This window comes from Lissotriton helveticus, chromosome 1_1 (assembly GCF_964261635.1).
Source record: "Lissotriton helveticus chromosome 1_1, aLisHel1.1, whole genome shotgun sequence".
Lineage (NCBI taxonomy): Eukaryota > Metazoa > Chordata > Amphibia > Caudata > Salamandridae > Lissotriton > Lissotriton helveticus.
In genome coordinates this window covers 1,421,903,533-1,421,924,221 of record NC_136057.1, presented here as the reverse complement: position 1 = coordinate 1,421,924,221, position 20,689 = coordinate 1,421,903,533, and the positions used below count along the sequence as shown (strand labels likewise).

The window sequence follows — 20,689 nt, the reverse complement described above, 5'->3', positions numbered from 1 at the left end:
CATGAGGTAGTAAAAATTGTGAGCAACCAAACATACATGAGGTAGTAAAAAGTGCACAAGAGTAAACAAGCATTGGAAATGCAATAGGTCTCGCAGCATTAGAGTTAGTGCTTTTAGAATTGTTTATGGGTTTTTTTTGTAAATCTTTAGCATTTTTGTTTCCTGTAGGCAATGCTAAAGAATTACAAAGAAAAAAAGCCATAAACAAATGTAAAAGCTCTAACTCAAATGCTCCGAGACCTATTGCACTGTGTGAGGGTGAGGGGTTGAGGGTGAGTGAGGGTGAGGGTGAGTGAGAGTGAGGGTGAGTGAGGGTGAGGGTGGGTGAGGGTGAGTGAGGGTGAGTGAGTGAGGGTGAGTGAGGGGTTGAGGGTGAGTGAGAGTGAGGGTGAGTGAGGGTGAGTGAGAGTGAGGGTGAGTGAGGGTGAGGGTGAGTGAGGGTGAGGGTGAGTGAGGGTGAGTTAGGGTGAGGGGTTGAGGGTGGGTGAGGGTGAGGGGTTGAGGGTGAGTGAGGGTGAGTGAGGGTGAGGGGTTGAGGGTGAGTGAGAGTGAGGGTGAGTGAGGGTGGGTGAGGGTGAGTGAGGGTGAGGGGTTGAGGTTGAGGTGTTGAGGGTGAGTGAGGGTGAGGGCGAGTGAGGTGTTGAGGGTGAGTGAGGGTGAGGGTGAGTGGTTGAGGGTGAGGGTAGGTGAGGGGTTGAGGGTGAGTGAGGGTGAGGGTGAGTGAGTGTGATGCTGAGGGGTTGAGGGTGAGTGAGGGTGAGTGAGAGTGAGGGTGAGGGTGAGTGAGGGTTTGAGGGTGAAGGGTTGAGGGTAAGTGAGGGTGAGGGTGAGTGAGGGTGAGGGGTTGAGGGTGAGTGAGGGTGAGGCGTTGAGGGTGAGTGAGGGTGAGTGTGAGTGAGGGTGAGGGGTTGAGGGTGAGTGAGGGTGAGTGAGGGTGAGGGGTTGAGGGTGAGGGGTTGAGGGTGAGTGAGGGTGAGTGTGGGTGAGGGTGAGTGAGGGTGAGGGTGAGTGAGGGTGAGGGGTTGAGGGTGAGTGAGGGTGAGGGTGAGTGAGGGTGTGTGAGGATGAGGGGGTGAGGATGTGAAGGCGCGTTTGGCAGTGTATGTTTTAACGCTCGGAATATCATAATGAACCCAGACATGACAGTCTCCAGCCAACAGCTGTAAATAGTTAGTCAAGTAAGCTCCAGTGGCCCTGCCAAAAGGGCGTGTTTTTTTCGTGTAAAGTTTCTTATGTTCTTGTGAGATAATCAGCCACCCTAAGTTCTAGGGCTCTGTGCAATGACAGAAGTTACAATTCTTGACCAGAGGCCCCAGTTGGCACACATGCAAATCAGAACCAAACTTTCCTCTAAAAGGAAACTCAATCCGCAACACAAGACCTGTAGTGCCGATAATGGTATGATACGGATATAGTGCTTTATACTTCCGATGGCGCTGAAGCTACATTAGAAATGTCACCGTGCGTAAGGAATTAGACTTAGCCATGCTGATTAACACCCAGCTATCATGCGGTAATGAAGGTCATGCTTTTGATACAAACTACTATTCTTGTACTCGTCTGTCCTGCTGGATCTGTTCCACGAGGAATAGAGTATTGCACTTGATGCCTTCCAGGAGACACGGAAACTTGCGTTGCGACAGCCACGCTGAGCCGGTTTTGTAAGGCAGCAAAGCCTTCAATGCTGCTGCCCAATTTGTAAGTGTCCAGTGATCGGGAAAGCCCGTGCTGCTAAAATGGCGACACCCCGCAGATTGCTCTCCTGAAGCTGGCTGCCTGATGGAGTGGAGAGCGGGCGGGCAGAGAGAGTGAGGGGGCGGAGCGGGGGTGTGGGAGGAGTGCGGCTGGCTGCCTGATAGAGTGGAGAGCGGGCGGGCAGACACCACAGACAGTATGCGGTCAATAGGCTTGTGTGGTACCATCATTTTTCAGGGCTATAGGGTCAGGATGTGGTCCAAAGCACCAGAGGGCGGACAATAACTTGCGGACGATATCAACTCGCTGGACAATCGCACTGAACTGCCCACGTCATCTGTTTGTTTACCCAGCCTGTTTTGCAAACCTGCAAGTGACTGTGGTTGCAATGATCCGGGAAGGCGTCAGTCAGGGGAAGCAATTAGAAAACACAAATGCATTCTCTCCAAAGAGCGTGGGGAGAAAAGATGGCATTAAAAAACAAGCTCTCGGCATTGCGTGGCGGGAGGGGGCGGGGGGAACGTCGAGTCGGAACAAAAAACAAGTGAAAGCGGGATGTAAGTAGGGGGGAGGAGAAGTCTGGGCAGGCAGGATGACTCAGGGGAGGGGGCGGAGCGGGGCAGAGCGGCATGTGGGTGTGAAGAAGCCGGGCCTTTGAAGTGAAGCTAAGCTTCACTTCAAAGGTGTCGGAGGAATGCGGGCGGCTGTGCACGCGCTTTTAAGCTCAATGCACATGCGCATTGAGCTTAAAAGTCACGGGCACTGCAAGGAATCGCCACGATTCCTTGCAAGTTAGATAAAGAGTCGATGAGCCCCTATAGTCTCGCTTGCTCGATGCGCATGCGCATCGACAGGCGAGACCTAAAAAGTGACAAGTGTGCAGGTTACAAGAGAAAACAAAGTATAATTTGAGGTATAATACTGCAATATATGCTAGACACTCAGGCACAAGAACAAACATTACGTAGGCGAAGGAGGCACTTGTGCAAGTATCAAAGGTAAAAACATGAAAGAGGTAGAAAACCGTGTGTTACAAGGGCAAAGTGGTGAGTGCATGTTGCAAGAGGGTACCGAACACAAGACATGGATAATACTGCAGTAAAAGGCAAACACTCCAACCACAAGAACACACTGGGAAGGCACTTCCATGGTCATGGAAAGAAGACATTTTCAGTAGTGGGAGGTCTTCCTTCAGATAACAGAGGGGATGTGAGTTACTTTTGGAGGTGTCTCTGGAGGAGGAGAACTTTGAGGTCTCTTTTGAAGGCCTGGGCGGAGGCGGTGGTCCGGAGCTGAGGCGGAAAGGAGTTCCAGATTCTCACTGCGTTGCCTGAAAAGGATTGGGCCATCGTTCTTTCCTTCTTGAAAGTGGGAGGTTCAAGCAGTGCTTTGCTAACAGCTCTGTTACTTATTGCTGTCATCCCTCCAACCCCTCTCCCCCACTCCCCGAGGGCTGCCTTTAGGAGAAGCACTAAAAGTACACCACCTTTTTGTGGTGCACTTTCAGTGCGCCTCCTAACGGCATGTTTGCCATCTGCACACCAGTCCATAATACTGAGTGGGTGCAGAGGCAAAGAAATTCCCTCATTTGCATGGGGCCAGGCCCCAATGCAAATGAAGGAACATCCTGTCAGGATAGTGATGGTGCTACATGTTGCACCAGCACTATCACTATTACAGATGGGGCTGCACAAATGTCTGCTGCACATTCTGTAAAACCATTGTGCTCCAAGGGCGTACATGCCAGTTGTGGCCCCAGTTATATTACACAAAGTCACATTCATTTAATACTCACAGGGAGATTCATTGATGGGCCCAGGATCACAGGATGCTGAGCCAACGCCAGGACTCAAACCTGGTTCCCCAGTTCCAAAGCCAGCAGCTCTGGCCTTAACGCCACATCCGTTGACTACCATAGTAAATCATTGAACTACTACTAATAATGTAAATAATGCTGCTGCTAATAATAACAAAGCGAATCTAACATTCTGGCTGCTTTTTAAAAAATATCTGAAATGCAGCAAACTTCACTGAGAATTAATTTTCGGAGGCGTTTGAGGCGGACAGTCAGACATGTGGTACCTCATACACAGATCCCCAGTGATACCCAGGCAGCAGAGGGCGCTCGAGGGGCTCTTGAAGCACAAACATTCTGCCAGTAGCATTGATAAGAAGCAGCAGATGCATTGAGCCAGCTGGACACTGCTCTGTCCCCAAGTGATTTAGATAACTCTGTAAAATAAAACAAACATTGGCTCCACGTGACTGTCCATGTCCGGGCTTTCCTCCGTGCAGGGCAGTGTTTATTGTTGTAACAGTTCTTGCTTAGATTCTCTCGAGGAGTTACACTCGAGACCATGAGAATTTAAATAAAGCGATTTAAATGGTCAGTCAGCAGGTCTTTGACGAATATCAGAGATGATTTTAGAAAGTAAAAGAAGTACTATGAATCGTAGAAAATCTCTTGAAGTAGACGTGGATGTGTTCCTGTTCAGTTACACACCAGATGTGACAAGAATCCAAGTTTAGTTACAATGCACTCTGCACCTGCCCATAAGGCTTCTAGCCTTTTCGAAGAGTATAAATGGCAATCGCTGGTTTTTACTGCTGAAACATGTAAAAGTACATGTATAACTTTGAAATATACGCTATCCTGCTTAGGGTTCTAGAGGCCTATATATATGCCTGCCTAAGGGGTGACTTACATGTATTAAATAGGGAGAATGTTATGTTATGTTAAAAGGGTGCTTCTATAGCGCACGGCTACTCCAAGGAGTGTCCTGGCGCTGTCGGAGCCTCACAGGTCAAGGGGAAGAACAAAATAGAAAACAGGCGGTGCAGGCAACAAGAGAAGAGGACAGGGTGGGAGAACTTATTGCTGAAACAGCCAGGTTTTCAAATCCTTCCTGAATGTCAGAAGATTAGAGCAGGATCTGAGCGCGAGAGGAACATCGTTCCACAGCAGGGGCGCCAGATGTTTATAGGCGCGTCCGCCGAGGCGAGCCCGATGTATCCTAGGGGTGACTGCCCTGGCTTGTGACGAAGAGCGAAGGGATCTGGAGGGAAGATAGAAAGTAATCCACTTCTGAAGATAACGGGCACCTAGACCATGCAAGGCTTTAAAGGCGATAGTCAGGGCCTTGAAAGCGATCCGCTTCTTAATGGGCAGCCAATGGAGGGTTCTGAGGAGCTCCGATGCCCTGGCCCTTCTGGTAAGGCCAAATATGGCCCGGGCTGCCGAGTTCTGTACTATCTGAAGGCGAGATATGAGATAATCCGGTAGGCCCAGGTATAGAACGTTGGCATAGTCCAGGCGAGAGCCAATCAGGGCCTGCACCGTGGTCTTTCTGTGCTCGATGGAAAGAAGGGGCAGGAACTTCCTCAGCATCCTCAGGATCGCAAAGCATCTGCCAGCCAGGCCCGACACTTGACCCCTGAAAGAGAGGTGGTTGTCGACCTGGATACCTAGATTCTTCGCCGACCCAGAGTCACTGTCGGGTGGGAACATTGGACTATGCCATTGCTTGAAATGGCAAAGTTGAGTTAGCAGTTTAAAACTGCCCGTCCAGTCTGTAGTTGCAGACTGGAAGCCCTGTTTTACCCTTGTTCTGCTCAGGGTGGCACAACCAGTGCTGAAGTTCCTGGGCTGACCTCTAACTTACAGGCCCTGGCCACCCTGGTTACCATATACTAGGGTTTTACAAATCTGTTTGCTTATGCCCATTGGGATAAGTCAATCAAGAATACACATTTTAAAATCAGAGCACTCTCGAAGTCGAAAAACCAGCAGTATCAATCCCAAACTTTGAGGGTGACCATACAAAAAGCGGCACTTCCTTACAGCAGCTAGGTAGTGTTGACATATTACTCTTTACCGTGCTCCTCCACAAATGGCTGCCCTACGGGAGACACATTTTCGTCCCCAGCCCCTCCTTGCATATCTTCAGACGCTGCTCTCCCTACAGTGTAGGAATGCACATACTCACATCCCAGTACAAACACATACTACTGCATGGGCATAAGTAGTCAGACTGGTATTGACTGAGTGAACAAAGTGTATGCTGTGTTTCAGGAATAACACTTTTGTGTGTTACTTGTTTAGGCGGTTTCCTTGGCAGGGCTGTGTTTTTATCTCCTCTGTCTCATGCGTTAACATGTATGGACCGATGCTGGAGCTCAGTCTCCTGTTTTCACCAGTAATATGCAGAGCTGTACCTCTCTGTGCACAGACAGTATACCAATAAGTGTCCTGAGATTCTTTGTATGCTAGACGGAGTAGGAAAAAGTATCTGACAGTCTCTACTCCTCCCAGGTATGTTTATTTTATTTATATGTTTACCAGATGACTCCATGCCATCAAGGACTGCAGTTTCTACTTCGAACCTTATTTTTAACAATTTAATGCACTTTGGAAGTTAGAAGAAGAAGAAGATATCTTTATTGTTCAATTAATTAAAATTGTTACAATATTCTATCAATAAAACAAAAGCTTGGTTAAGAATTCACACAATTATTTAAGAATAAAGTAATCGTTTAAAATAATAAAAATGACTGTTATGATTATTTTCTTAACTGGCAGTAAAATATTATACATAGAATTTTAGAAAGAAAGTTTTTGTCATAGTCTCTCTTTCTCAATGGCCGACTAAGTCCTGTTATAGTTCAGTATACAGTTTCAATTTGGCTCGGATGGCATCAGTGAATTTCCCTAGTCGGGCCACATTTTGAGGTGTTTTAGTAGAGAAGCACAGGTTGGACACTTCACTGCAACTTTGTAGGCCAAGCAACCTACAAATAGGGAGAATCAAGCGCTGCCTCTCACTGACTAATTTTGGGCAACAGCACAACAAATGGAGCCAGGATTCACAATGGTAATTACACTTTGGAAGTTGTAGAATTGGTTCACTCAGCCGAGCCATATGAACTAACACACTTGAAAACACTGGTTTGGAAACTAAAAGCTCAGAGCTTGAATCAATGGCCCCTGCTCAAATGGAGTCATATGGTAAACAGTGTTTGCTTGTGAGTATTGTTTTTTTTTGCTTTGTACGTGGAGCTCTCAATTTTCCAAGCTGTGTGCTTGCATAGGTCATGCATAAAACATTATACATGTTGCATTCTGGGACTTGTAGTCCAGTATTATAATACAAACTCAGGGCTATATGTCCCAGAATGCAGATCAAAAAAACAAGATTGGATAAGCTCCTTGCGCATGCATCCCAGAAACTTAAGAGCTGTCCTGTGCAGGAGGTGAACAATAGGTCACCCAATCCAAAGATCCCCCAAATGGGCTGGCAGGAGAGTGGAGTTCTCTCACTCAAGCGGTCTCAAGCTGTTTCTTACTATATGTGAGAAGTCAAAGCTTTCAACTTTATCAACTTCCATACATGAGTACTTCCCCCGTCCAGATGTTTTCGTTTCATGCTGAGATTAGGAGTACTGTATAACACGCCATAAAGCCAGGAATACAACTACCAGAAAGCAAAGAAAGTTCCTGGACAAGTTGATCTATTCATGCATTGACCCGGGAAGCTTGGGAGCTCTGGAGAAGTTCATCCACACCAGAGCTCTCAGGCTGATCCTTGACGCGCATGAATAATTTACCTACTTCAGCGACCTTCGCTGACCTGTGTTGGGTGTAAGTAGCTGAATCTGTTGGGGGAGCTCAAACTCTGTCCCTTACCAGGTATGAGCAGCTTACCGGACCTCGCGATCTCAATCTGCAGCAGCTGGTAGAATTCTGGTGGAGGTCCGCCCATAAATGGGGCATAAAGGGGCCAGAGCGTTAACCTGGCCGAGGGTCCTGGTAAAATGGCCTTGCGTGGGGCGTGCAAGTTTGCATGAACCATGTGCCCCCACAATTACCCCCCAAACCAACCGCCTGCAAGGCTAAAAGGTACCAAAGTCAAAACAAAGAGCGCAAACCGCTCATGCCAATGTGTGGGGGCGAGATTTGAACTGACCAATCGGGTGGAAAGTGACGCCAATATAAACAGCAGCCTGGAAAATAGGTCAAGGATACATCAACAAATCAACTGGAGATGTCTTCCTGGATGTAGCCGAAGCATTTGACTGAGAATGGCGCAGAGGACTTCTCTATAAGCTTATTAAGCTCAAGTTTCCAAGCTACCTGGTAACCTGCTGACTTGCTACCAGGCTGAACGCACCTTTTATGTGGCGGTACGAGAGAAATGTTGAACAGTGCGCCCTATTCTTGCTGGATTGCCTTAGGGATCAAATCTTGGGCCGATTCTCTTGAATCTATTTACAAATTATTTTCCCACGGACTTTAAAAAAACAGACCTTGCTCTTTCCACCGATGATATTGCAGTCATCTCCCCCTCTTGCAGCGCAAATGAAGCAGCTAAGAACCTTGAAATATCACTGAGCAGACTCTCTGGATGGTACAGATAACCATCAACACAAGCGAAACAACAGCAACATTATTCAACAGAAAGCAGATCAAAAAGCACCCCCAGAGCTGCCTCAATAGAGAGGAGATAAAGGGGGCGAACAACAGCTTCTACCTAGGGGTAACACTTGACTGCAAATTTAGCTGGAGAAACCACATTGAGAAGACTTGCCAGAAAGCATCAACCAAACTGGCTGCATTGTAACCACTTCTGAGGACCAAGTCAATGCCTATGCAGAGCAAGGTGCATACAATCAAATCAATGTTTTGACCAACAATGACATATGCTTCACTGGTGTGGAGCGGTTGCCAGCTGAAGTATTGGAAGCCTCTGCAGACACTACAGAACAAGGATAGCAGCAGGTGCTCCTTGCTTCACAAGAACAGCTGACCTCCATAAAGATCTAGGTGTTGAGCTATTGGACGACCATCTCCGTAAACTCAACGAGAAATTCTACAAAGGACTAGATCAAAAGGAAAACCCATTATTGGAGAAACTTGCTGACATTTCTGCAAGCCCTTTTGACCACTACCTGCGGCCCATCACAGCGTTGACCGTGTGAACCAACTTCACCTATGACAAAGTGTCACAGATCATTCCCAAACCAAAATGGCGGCTTAAAAATTCAAAATAAATGTGGAGTAATGAGACTACTGCCCCGGTAGCCCAAACACACCACTGTCAGAAGGAATCCGACAACCAGAGAAGAAGATGACAGGTCAAGAAGCAGGACTGGTGAGGTGATCTAAAACCCAACTACCCACACCAAAAAAAAACAAGCATTAGAAATGCAATCGGGCTCGGATTTATTTGAGTTTGAGCTAATGGCATTGTAAATGCCAATGTCTTTTTGCCATGTGTTATGGAGTGTGTGCATGTGGTGTGTAGTGGAAGTATGTTGGTTGAATTGTAATTTTACCAATGGTGGCATGCTGTGCTTTATATGAATATGTTTAAAAGTAAAGTGTACCATACTGCGATTGCTTGGTGGAAAAGTGCACTGCCGGCTGGAGGTGTGTGTGCCTGGTGGAAGGGTGCACTGACGGCTGGTGGGTGTGTGCTTGGTAAAAGCGTGCACAGATGGATGATGGCTGTTGGTGTTTGTGCATGGTGAAAGCATTCATTGACGGCTGGGGGTGTGTTGTTGTGTGTGTTGTTTTCTGTGTGCTGGTGAGTGTGTGCTGGTGAGTCTGTGGGGGTGAGCCTGGGGAGTGAGTGTGGTGGTGAGTGTGTTGTGTTGAGTGGTGACAAGTGTGTGGTGTTGAGAGACTGAGGTGTGTGGTTTGTGTGTGCGTTATGTGTGTGTGGTGTATGTGTGTGTGGTGTTTTCTGCACACTCACACACTGCCCCGTAACATTCACACACTGCTCACCCGCACACTCCCAATGTCACCCTGCATAGTCACACACTGTCACATAGTCACACACTCAGCAGCACACAGCACTCAACAGCACTCTGCCCTCAACAGCACTCTGCCCTCAACAGCACTCTGCAATCAACAGCACTCAACAGCACTCTGCCCTCAACAGTACACAGCACTCTGCCCTCAACAGCACACAGCACTCTGCCCTCAAAAGCACACAGCACTCTGCCCTCAACAGCACACATCACTCTGCCCTCAACAGCACACAGCACTCAACAACACACAGCACTGCACTCAACAGCACTCTGCCCTCAACAGCACTCTGCCCTCAACAGCACTCTGCCCGCAACAGCCCTCTGCCCTCAACAGCAATCTGCCCTCAACAGCACTTAACAGCACTCTGCCCTCAACAGCACTTAACAGCACTCTGCACTCAACAGCATTCTGCACTCTGCACTCAACAGGATTCTGCACTCTGCACTCAACAGGATTCTGCACTCTGCACTCAGCAGCATTCTGCACTCTGCACTCAACAGCACTCTGCACTCAACAGCACTCTGCACTCAACAGCACTCTGCACTCAACAGCACTCTGCACTCAACAGCACTCTGCACTCAACAGCACTCTGCATTCAACAGCACTCTGCACTCTGCACTCAACAGCACTCTGCCCCCAACAACACTCTGCCCCCAACAGCACTCTGCCCCCAACAGCACTCTGCCCCCAACAGCACTCTGCCCCCAACAGCACTCTGCCCCCAACAGCACTCTGCCCCCAACAGCACTCTGCCCCCAACAGCACTCTGCCCCCAACAGCACTCTGCCCTCAACAGCACACAGCACTCATCAGCACCCAGCACATAACAGCACTCAACAGCACACAGCACTCAACAGCACACAGCACTCAACAGCACACAGCACTCAACAGCACTCTGGCCTCAACAGCACTCTGGCCTCAACAGCACTCTGGCCTCAACAGCACTCTGGCCTCAACAGCACTCTGGCCTCAACAGCACTTTGCCCTCAACAGCACTCTGCCCCCAACAGCACTCTGCCCCCAACAGCACTCTGCCCCCAACAGCACTCTGCCCCCAACAGCACTCTGCCCCCAACAGCACTCTGCCCCCAACAGCACTCTGCCCCCAACAGCACTCTGCCCCCAACAGCACTCTGCCCTCAACAGCACTCTGCACGCAACAGCACTCTGTACTCAACAGCACACAACAATCTGCACTCAACTGCACACAGCACTCTGCCCTCAACAGCACTCTGCACTCTGCCCTCAACAGCACTCTGCACTCAACAGCAGTCTGCACTCAACAGCACTCTACACTCAACAGCACACAGCACTCTGCACTCACCAGCACACAGCACTCAACAGCACACAGCACTCTGCACTCAACAGCACTCTGCACTCAACAGCACTATACACTCAACAGCACTCTGCACTCAACAGCACTCTGCACTCAACAGCATACAGCACGCAACAGCACTCTGCACTCAACAGCACACAACACTCTGCACTCAACAGCACTCTGCACTCAACAGCACTCAACACTCTGCACTCAACAGCACACAGCACTCAACAGCACTCTGCACTCAACAGCACACAGCACTCAACAGCACTCTGCACTCAACAGCACACAGCACTCTGCACTCAACAGCACACAGCACTCTGCACTCTGCCCTCAACAGCACTCTGCCCTCAACAGCACTCTGCCCTCTACAGCACTCTGCCCTCTACAGCACTCTGCCCTCTACAGCACTCTGCCCTCTACAGCACTCTGCCCTCTACAGCACTCTGCCCTGTACAGCACTCTGCACTGTACAGCACACAGCACTCAACAGCACTCTGCACTCAACAGCACTCTGCACTCAACAGCACTCAACACTCTGCACTCAACAGCACACAGCACTCAACAGCACTCTGCACTCAACAGCACACAGCACTCTGCCCTCAACAGCACTCTTCCCTCAACAGCACTCTGCCCTCAGCAGCACTCTGCACAATACAGCACTCTGCACTCTAGAGCGCTCTGTACTCTACAGCACTCTGCACTCTAGAGCGCTCTGTACTCTACAGCACTCTGCACTCAACAGCACTCTGCCCTCAACAGCACTCTGCACTGAACAGCTCACAGCACTCTGCACCCAACAGCACACATCACTCTGCACTCAACAGCACACAGCACTCTGCACTCAACAGCATACAGCACTCTTCACTCAACAGCACACAGCACTCTGCACTCAACAGCACCTAATGCTTATAGAGTGGTCTGTATTCCGGTTTGTACGGAGGACACATGGGTTGTCGACAAAGGGAAAGAAGGAATGGAAAGCAACAAAAGTGCCCAAACGCCTTGGATGGCATCCCTATGAGGCAAAAAGGGGCCTCGGAGAGGCTCTGTGGCACTGGCATACGTATAGTGTACAGGGGCCACTTTTTACAGACGCCTCACCTTGAATCCAACTGGTACAGAGTTTGAGGAGGATAGCATAACCTCACAGCGATCACACAATGAGCCAATGGAGAGCCCAGGATTGAAACTGAACATGGGGCCAACACTGGGGTTTAAGATGCCAAGGAAAAAGGCACAGGTGGGATTAAATGCACAGAATGCTCGTACATTTATTGTTTAAGCGCTGAGGTATTTCACAGGTACGGAGTAAGTGTTAGGAGGCTCAGGCAGGAAGGGTAGGGTTCACTTCATCCAGTGGGTTCTCTACTGTGTAACCCAGACACCAGGCTAGAGGTAATTTGTTAAAGCTTTTGCAATAAATTATAAGAAACACACCTCTGAGAAGCACCAACATTTTTTTTTTCATTTGAAGCACTGATACCCAGTAAATACCCAATACAGGAGATAACAACAATATTGAAGTAAAGTAAAGGACTGGGATGCGGCCGTGCAGGAGGGACTAGCACAGAGTTCAGGTCTGGGAAGGTTATTGACGGAGGACGAGTGTCTGCTCACAATTTGGAAGGCGTGTGGGGCCCTTGGGTTTCTGTGGCTGAATACATGATTTTGTTTAGTTGTGTCTAAATATGTTTTCCTGTCCGTAGAGCCTCCCCCTGCACCCGAACAACGCACGCAGAATAAATTATTATCTTGAAATAATATCACTGTAAGTAATCTCTGTGACCCCCCCCATTTCTCACATGTGGTCCTGTTTTAGATCTAAAATAACCTTTTTTTATGGATGTTACGTTAAAGCAAACATATTTCTCTGCAAATTGTCTGTAATCGACACTCACACACCACTCAGAAAATTAAATCAAAGGAAAACGCAATTGAAAACAATCTGTTTAAAGAATTTTTCTGGGGCATCAGGGCAAGGTCTCTGCAGAACAAAGCTGGGTGGAATCAGTGTGCGCAATATATAATTGTACTACTGTGACTGGTATGGTAGAATTGCTGCAGCTGATACAGTGGAATTCTTGATCCGGAGTTCGTCCGGCTTCTTGCCCCGTTCACCTTTTCAGCAGTGTTTAAAAAGCTCCATTTGTGCCCGTGCCGGGTGGCAGAGGGCATCTAAATACCACGCCTACTTGCCTCTGGCAGCTTTGCCGAGGGGGTTGTGTCTCCTCCCTGCTGCTTGTCGCTATCAGCTGCCATTTGTTGGAGGGCTGCCCACCCAGCTGTGCAGAACGGGATCTGACAAATTAGGCTTGGAAGGAGCCACTCATAGACGGCTGGGGGCTGCTTGCTGCTGGGCTCAGGCACACTGGGTGCGTCGGTGGGGCCGTGCAGGAGGGACTAGCACGGAGTTCAGGTCTGGGAGGGTTAGTGACGGAGGACGAGTGTCTGCTTACAGGTTTAAAGGCGCGTGGGGTTCTCTGCTTTCTGTGGCTGAATTGCAAGATTTTAAAACAACACAGTATGATAAAATGTAATCTTCAAAAAACCGATAAAATATAATCTCGAAAAACGGACATACATTAAGCAGCTGCTAATACAACAAGGAAGCTGCGCGCTGAGCGCTGCAGAATTGTGAACGCGCCCGTTCACTAACGGAGGCACCCTGACAGCTCCTAATTATAATTTATGTACTTCTTAGCGCGAGCACGCACGAAATATGCCCAAAATGGCGGAACTAAACTACATTTACCCTATCACTTCAAGCCTATTAAAACGAAAACACAAGGAAGACGAATCACTGACCAGATGACAGAAAACGCTAAGGAATGTCTGGAATTTCTCTCTCCAAGGCCCTAGGAGATACTTCTTCTTTTTTTTCTCCTTTAACATTAGTTCTCAAACTCCTCCCAGTTTCACTGGGAAGGAGTCCGAGCCCTAAAAATGTGACAAGGAAATGAGGAGAAATCAAAGGACAAAGACTTCAATTTCGCAGTACGGTATCAGCATGTACCAACGTCAGTCTATGCAAGGAACAGCTTAGGGCCACACCCTGTCACGGAAGGGGGACAGATATAGTGGACTTACCTTACCAAGGGCAGAGTAAGCTAGCTAAGCAGAGTAAGCACCCCCACCCAGAGGCGCAACTAGAGCCATATTTCGGAGGGGGGGGGGTTAAGAAACAATTTAGGAGGGGGGTGCTAATTCTTTCAGCAATAGGCAGAGTGGGGAAGCAGGGGCTCTAAGAAGGGGTGAAAAAACAACAAAGCCTCATTAACAAGCAAATGGTCTTTTAATGACCTGTGAGGTACTGGGGTGGGCTGTGTGTGTGTCCAGGAAGCTGTCTCAGCCCGTGCTGCCACACAGGAGGGGAGGTGGGGGGGGGGGGGCTGCAGCCCTTTGAACCCAATGGGCGTTGCGCGCCTGTCCCCACCCCCGCCGATAGCTGAATAGCTCCAGCTCCTAAGGACTGCAGGGTATAATTTATTTATTATTTTATTTTATTTATTTATGCGTTTTTATATAACGCGGACTTTACCCGAAGGCGTCAGAGCGCTTCACAATAGAAACACAAAATTACAAGTGGACAAATTACAAAAGCAGACGATAAGTTACATGTGGTAAAAGTGACAATTGTGAGCAAAAACAATATACATGAGGTAGTAAACAGTGCATTACAGGAGGAAAGAGTGACAAGTGTGCAAGTTACAAGAGAAAACAAAGTACAATTAGAGGTAATATAGTGCAATATATGCTAGACACAGAGGCACAAGAACAAAACGTTACATAGGCAATTTGCCAAGCCAATGAGTTATGACGAAAAGTGTTATCACTTGATTTCTGATAACGTTGATGGGTGTAATGTGAAAAACGTTGTACGATAACCGGAGGTATGACTTTAATTGGCTTGGCTTGATTTGTGACTTTGGGGCATGTCAGCACCCTACATTAGCTGCTTTGTTTTGAATTTGTGGATGCAGTGCTAGTCGACATGCTTGCGAGCGGTCAAGCAGGATTCTTAAATAAACTGCAATTCTTTTACTACCAACCAGATAAATTGCACAAGGACAATACAATACAATATAAATCAGTGCTGTTTGGTGAGCGAGCAGAGCCCGGGTTGTAGTATTTGCAGATTTACTGTGCAGCAAGACTACAAGTACCAGAATGCGCTTCTCGTGCACGCGCGAATGTCTGCAGCACGTAACCCCTCATTATTATGGTCCGTGCTGCTTATTTTAGTTGCAGTGTCTGCAGGAGGAGGGTGCGGCGTGCAGGAGGGCCTCTCTACGGGGTGTGTTTCTCTCTCAGGTTAGATCACTGTGGGAGTTCCCGTCCAAGTTCATTGGAGGACCCGGCACCACCTGACCAGAAAGGAGGGTGGATGCAGGGAGGAAGGCCTGTGGGTGGATAGGAGGGCTTCAGATCGACTGGGAAGGGAGCGCACGGCAGAGTTTGCAGGATCGCCGAGTGAAAGCAGGCTGGGATCCAGGGTGCGGCCTGCAGCCAGCATGGGGGGCACCGAAGACGAGAATTACTACGGGAAGCACGGTATGGCCTGGGCGGGGGGCCTCAGTGGTGGGGACTTTAGCGGTTCAAGGAGGGCGGTAAGGCATGAGCGAACAAGATGTGCCCCGGAAGCGTGGTATCAGATCACCCTTCCCACCGTATCCACGCTCTGTAGATGTCTGATCGACCGCTAAGCTACCGTGCCTGGATTTCCACTGACAGGTCTCCGCAGTGTGCACACGAACCTGCTGAGCACTCTTGAAGTATTTACGAGCCCGAGGAGGCGTGGGCGCTGTTTGCCTCTGCGAGCCTTTGGTGGCTGTTGAAGAGGGGGGAGGGGCGTAGGAGGGGGCTCAGTCTGTCTACCTATTAAACAATACCCGTGGGAAGTCGCTATTACCTCACGCCGCCGCCTGTTCTGCGGTTGGAGGGCTGCTGGGCTTAGAGGGGGTGTGTTATGTTTATATGGCGGGGTGTCGCCTGCTGCTTAGAGCCATCAGATCGCTGTGTCCTGCACCTAATGCTGAACCCTGCCCATCAAACAGCACCTGCTCGCGCCAGTCTTGCCGATTTCAAGCAAAACAAACCATTCACCAAAAACCTTCGACATCAAGCCATGCCGCTTCATCACTGAGCCCAGGTCAGCGCCCCGGACAGCCATGCAGGGCCAGCATTGAACCCGCCCAGGCCTGACGCCCGTGGCCTTCTCAACTACACTCAGCGTGGCCTGTTGCATGATTTAACCCTGCCAACACTGACCCACGCCCATCCATGCACCCTTCAAACCGTCCAACACTGACCCACTGCTATCCACTCTTCAACCCATCCAACACTGAGCCACGCCCAATCAACCGTCCACTTATCCAACACTGACCCATGGCCATCCAACCTTCAACCCATCCACACTGACCCACGCCCCTCCACAGTTCACACTGTCCAATACTGACCCACGCCCATAAATCCAACCTTAAAATCATCCAACACTGACCCACTGCTATCCACTCGTATACCCATCCCACACTGAGCCAGGCCCTCCACCCTTCAATCCAACCAGCACCGACCCACTGCCATCCACCCTGCAACCCATCCAACACTGACCCATGCCCATCCACCCTTCAACCCATCCAACACTGACCCATGCCCATCCAACAGTAAACCCATCCACACTGACCCACGCCCCTACACACATCACACTGTCCAAAACTGACCCACGCCCAAAAATCCAACTTTCAAATCATCCAACACTGACCCACTGCTATCCACTCTTATACCCATCCCACACTGAGCCAGGCACATCCACTCTTCAATCCAACTAGGACTGACCCACTGCCATCCACCCTGCAACCCATCCAGCACTGACCCATGCCCATCCACCCTTCCAACCATCCAACACTTACCCACTGCTATCCACTCTTCAACCCATCCAACACTGACCCATGCCCATCCAACCTTCAACCCATCCACTCTGACCCACGCCCCTCCACACTTCACACTGTCCAAAACTGACCCACGCCCATAAATCCAACCTTCAAATCATCCAACACTGACCCATTGCTATCCACTCTTATACCCATCCCACACTGAGCCAGGCCCATCCACCCTTCAATCCAACTAGGACTGACCCACTGCCATCCACCCTGCAACCCATCCAACACTGACCCATGTCCATCCAACCATCCAACACTGACCCACTGCCATCCACTCTTCAACCCATCCAACACTGACACATGCCCATCCAACCGTCAACCCATCCCACACTGACCCAAGTCCCACCACCCTTCAAACCATCCAACACTGACCCATGCCCATAAATCCAACCTTCAAACCATCCAACACTGACCCACTGTTATCCACTCTTCAACCCATCCCACACTGAGCCACGCCCATCCACCCTTCAATCCAACCAGAACCGACCCACTGCCATCCACCCTGCAACCTATCCAACACTGTCCCACGCCTATCCACCCTTCAACCTATCCAACACTGACCCACGCCCATCCACCCTATCCAACACTGACCTATTCCCATCCACCCTTCGACCCATCCAACTGCTATTCACTCTTCAACCCATCCCACACTGAGCCACGCCCATCCACTCTTCAAACTGTACAACACTGACCCACGTCCATAAATACAACCTTCAAACCGTCCAACACTGACCCACTGCTATCCACTCTTCAACCCATCCCACACTGAGCCACGCCCATCCACCCATCAATTCAACCAGCACTGACCCACTGCCATCCACCCTGCAACCCATCCAACACCGAGCCACGCCCATCCAACCTTCAACCCATCCCACACTGAGCCACACCCATCCACCCTTCAATTCAAACAGCACTGACCCACTGCCATCCACCCTGCAACCCATCCAACACTGACGCACGCCCATCCATCCTTCACCCTTCAACTCATCCAAACCTGACCCAGTCCCATCCATCCACCCTTCAAACCGTCTAACACTGACACACTGCTATCCACTCTTCAACACGTCCAACACTGAGCCACGCCCATCCAACCGTCAACCCATCCAACAATGACCCATGCCCATCCAACCTTCAAACCTCTCAACACTGACCCACTGCTATCCACTCTTCAACCCACCCAACACTGAGCCACGCCCATCCAACCGTCAACCCATCCCACACTGACCCACGCCCCACCACCCTTCAAACCATCCAACACTGACCCACGCCTTCACCTCCCTTCAAACCGTCGAACACTGCCCCACGCCCATAAATCCAACCTTCAAACCGTCCAACCTTGACCCACTGTTATCCACTCTCCAACCCATTCCCACACTGACCCACGCCCATCCATCCTTCACCCTTCAACCTATCCAACACTGACCCACCCGCCCTTCAACCTATCCAACACTGACCCACCCCATCTGACCTTCAACCTATTCAACACTGATCCACGCCCATCCATCCACCCTTCAACCCGTCCAACACTGACCCACTGCTATCCACTCTTCAACCCGTCCTGCACTGAGCCATACCCATCCAACCATCAACCCATCCCACACTGACCCATGCCCATCCACCCTTCAAACTGTCCAACACTGACCCACGCCCATCCATCCAACCTTCAAATCGCTCAACACTGACCCACTGCTATCCACTCTTCAACCCATCCCACACTGAGCCACACCCATCCACCCTTCAATCCTACCAGCACTGACCCACTGCTATCCACCCTGCAACCCATCCAACACTGACAACGCCCATCCATCCTTCACCTTCAACCTATCCAACACTGACCCACACTCATCCAGCCCCTCTTCAAACCGTCCAATACTGACTCAAGCCCATCTACCCTTCAACCCATCCAACACTCATCCATTCCTATCAATCATTTACCGCATCAAACACTGAGCCACAACTGTCTAAAACTGAATCAACGCACCAGACACTGAGAACCTCCCATCTGTCATTCTCTGCAAAAACAACAAGGCGATGGAAGGAGTGCTTGAAGTTATCTCAGCCACTGGCAGTTCCCCGGGCCACATCCCAGACCATCGCCTCACCTACTGTGCCATTTAAGACCGTTCTATCTTATGCAAATAAGTCTTGCTCCATGTCCAATAGAAACTGTGCAGCCCGAACTGCTGGGCCAGGTCCCCTCCAGATGGGAACACAGGCACTCCCGGACTGATTTTGACCTACTTGAGCCTCATCAGTGAGATACACCTTGAGACCTATGGCTCAATGTGCATTGGGTCCGCGTGTGGGCGTACCAACCGCACTTCGTGTCTGTTTTAAAAAACACCTTTAATGGAATCCTTCACCACCCATCACTGAACCACACCAGTTGATCTTTGAACCTAACGCACCAAAAAAAACTGAACCCTGCCCATCCACCATTCAACCTTGCACCCTTTGAGTTCAGCACGTCTTTGAATTCAAATGGTCCTACATTGGGCCACCCTGAAACCTAACACCATGCCATCAGTGTTCAGCTGTGATAGTCCATCGTTGACGTCCACCAATCCAACGATGAGCCTTGTCCTTCTATTATAACCAGACATGCATATTTAATGCTTAATCTAGACTGACTCCGTGTGGGCCAGGCCTGTCCCTCGCCCATGTCTGAGCTCTTAATGTGCACCATTGAGCCCATCCAACATCGACCCTTGCCTAACCATTATTGGACAAACAGCACAGAGCCTGTCCAAATCAAGTCAACACAAGCCTTCCGCATCAATCATCGTATCCAATTAACAAGCCCTGTCCATCCATTGTTGAACCCAGACAACATCTAGCTGTGCACAGCATCTCCTATCCATATTTGATCCCACACAACATTGAGCCCAATCCTCCCTTCGATGAACCCAACTCACCTAACCTGAAGCTCTGACAATTCACCACTAAATCAGTCCCTAAGATGCATGTTCTTTAACAAACCCTACCCAGCCTTTATTTGAGATGGCCTTCTGACTACCTGACCAGTGTATGTGTGCCCCACTACCTTCTTTCAAGAAGTCCAAGGTGGGCGAATCAAGCAAGTGGGCCATCATCCAACCGAGGTACAAAAGATCTCAGGGTGAGCTGGCAAAGTTTCAAGTCTCGCAATCTGTAACTCTTTCCTCCCTGCGCTGGTATGGAAATCAGAACTTCTAGAAGTGTTTGAGTCCTGGAAGGCTACCTGTTCTATTTTCCCTGTGGCTCATTAGGGACAAAGCTGACTACTGTACTTGTGTGTTGTAAGACCTCGGTAGTTCACCTGGCAGTATCGGCGCTTCTCAATATTTATTGTACTGCATTCTTTCGAGCTTTGTGGTAGTCTGCGCTTGATAGATGCTTCATAGGCTGAATGTGTACTGCACCAAAAGTACTGTCTACCTTCACTCCAGTTGCTCCTACAACTTGTTTATTGCTTTTTAGGTCTTGCCTACCACAGCGCATGCGCTGCTGCAAGATTTATTTTGTGTACAGTGGTCTTTGTACCCACCCACAGCATACCATTGGTTGTTTTTATTACTCAAGTGCTAGCTTACTATTTGTTGCCTCCCAATGGCTTAACTTGCTTTTTTGTTTTTTCCTCTCCCTGGAGCATAGTCATCCCTTTGTTGTTGGGGGGGGGGTGTTTTTTTTTTTTTTAAATAAATGCTTGAGGACATTATCTTCCTTGTACCAAAAACATTTAAAATGTTTGACTTTTAGCTTGTAATTTGTTTGCTCGTCTTAGAGCTGGTTTCTCCTTTCTGACGTTTTTTTTTTAAATACACTTTTTATTTTTCACATTGTTTATAACCGCCCTTGCATGTTGCATTACATTGCCAAAAGCTAACTTTCATATTAATGCAGTCTGATTAAGCGTTTGTTTGACCGTCTTCGTGTTGCTAGCTC

At 49.2% G+C, this 20,689-nt stretch overlaps 1 protein-coding gene across 2 annotated transcripts in view; it reads left to right on the top strand.

Moving 5' to 3' along the window:
• The window catches only part of SLC44A2 (solute carrier family 44 member 2 (CTL2 blood group)), a 341,764-nt gene that overhangs the window by 57,521 nt on the left and 263,554 nt on the right, over positions 1–20,689 (top strand). Inside the window, exon 1 of one of the 2 annotated variants that reach the window (XM_078685294.1) lies at positions 15,117–15,380. The exons of the other annotated variant lie outside the window; for it this stretch is intronic. Within the exon in view, the coding sequence (XP_078541420.1) occupies positions 15,341–15,380 (40 nt within the window). The 5' untranslated portion in view covers positions 15,117–15,340. Of the gene's footprint in view, positions 1–15,116; positions 15,381–20,689 lie in introns of those variants that run through there. 2 annotated transcript variants of the gene reach the window in all.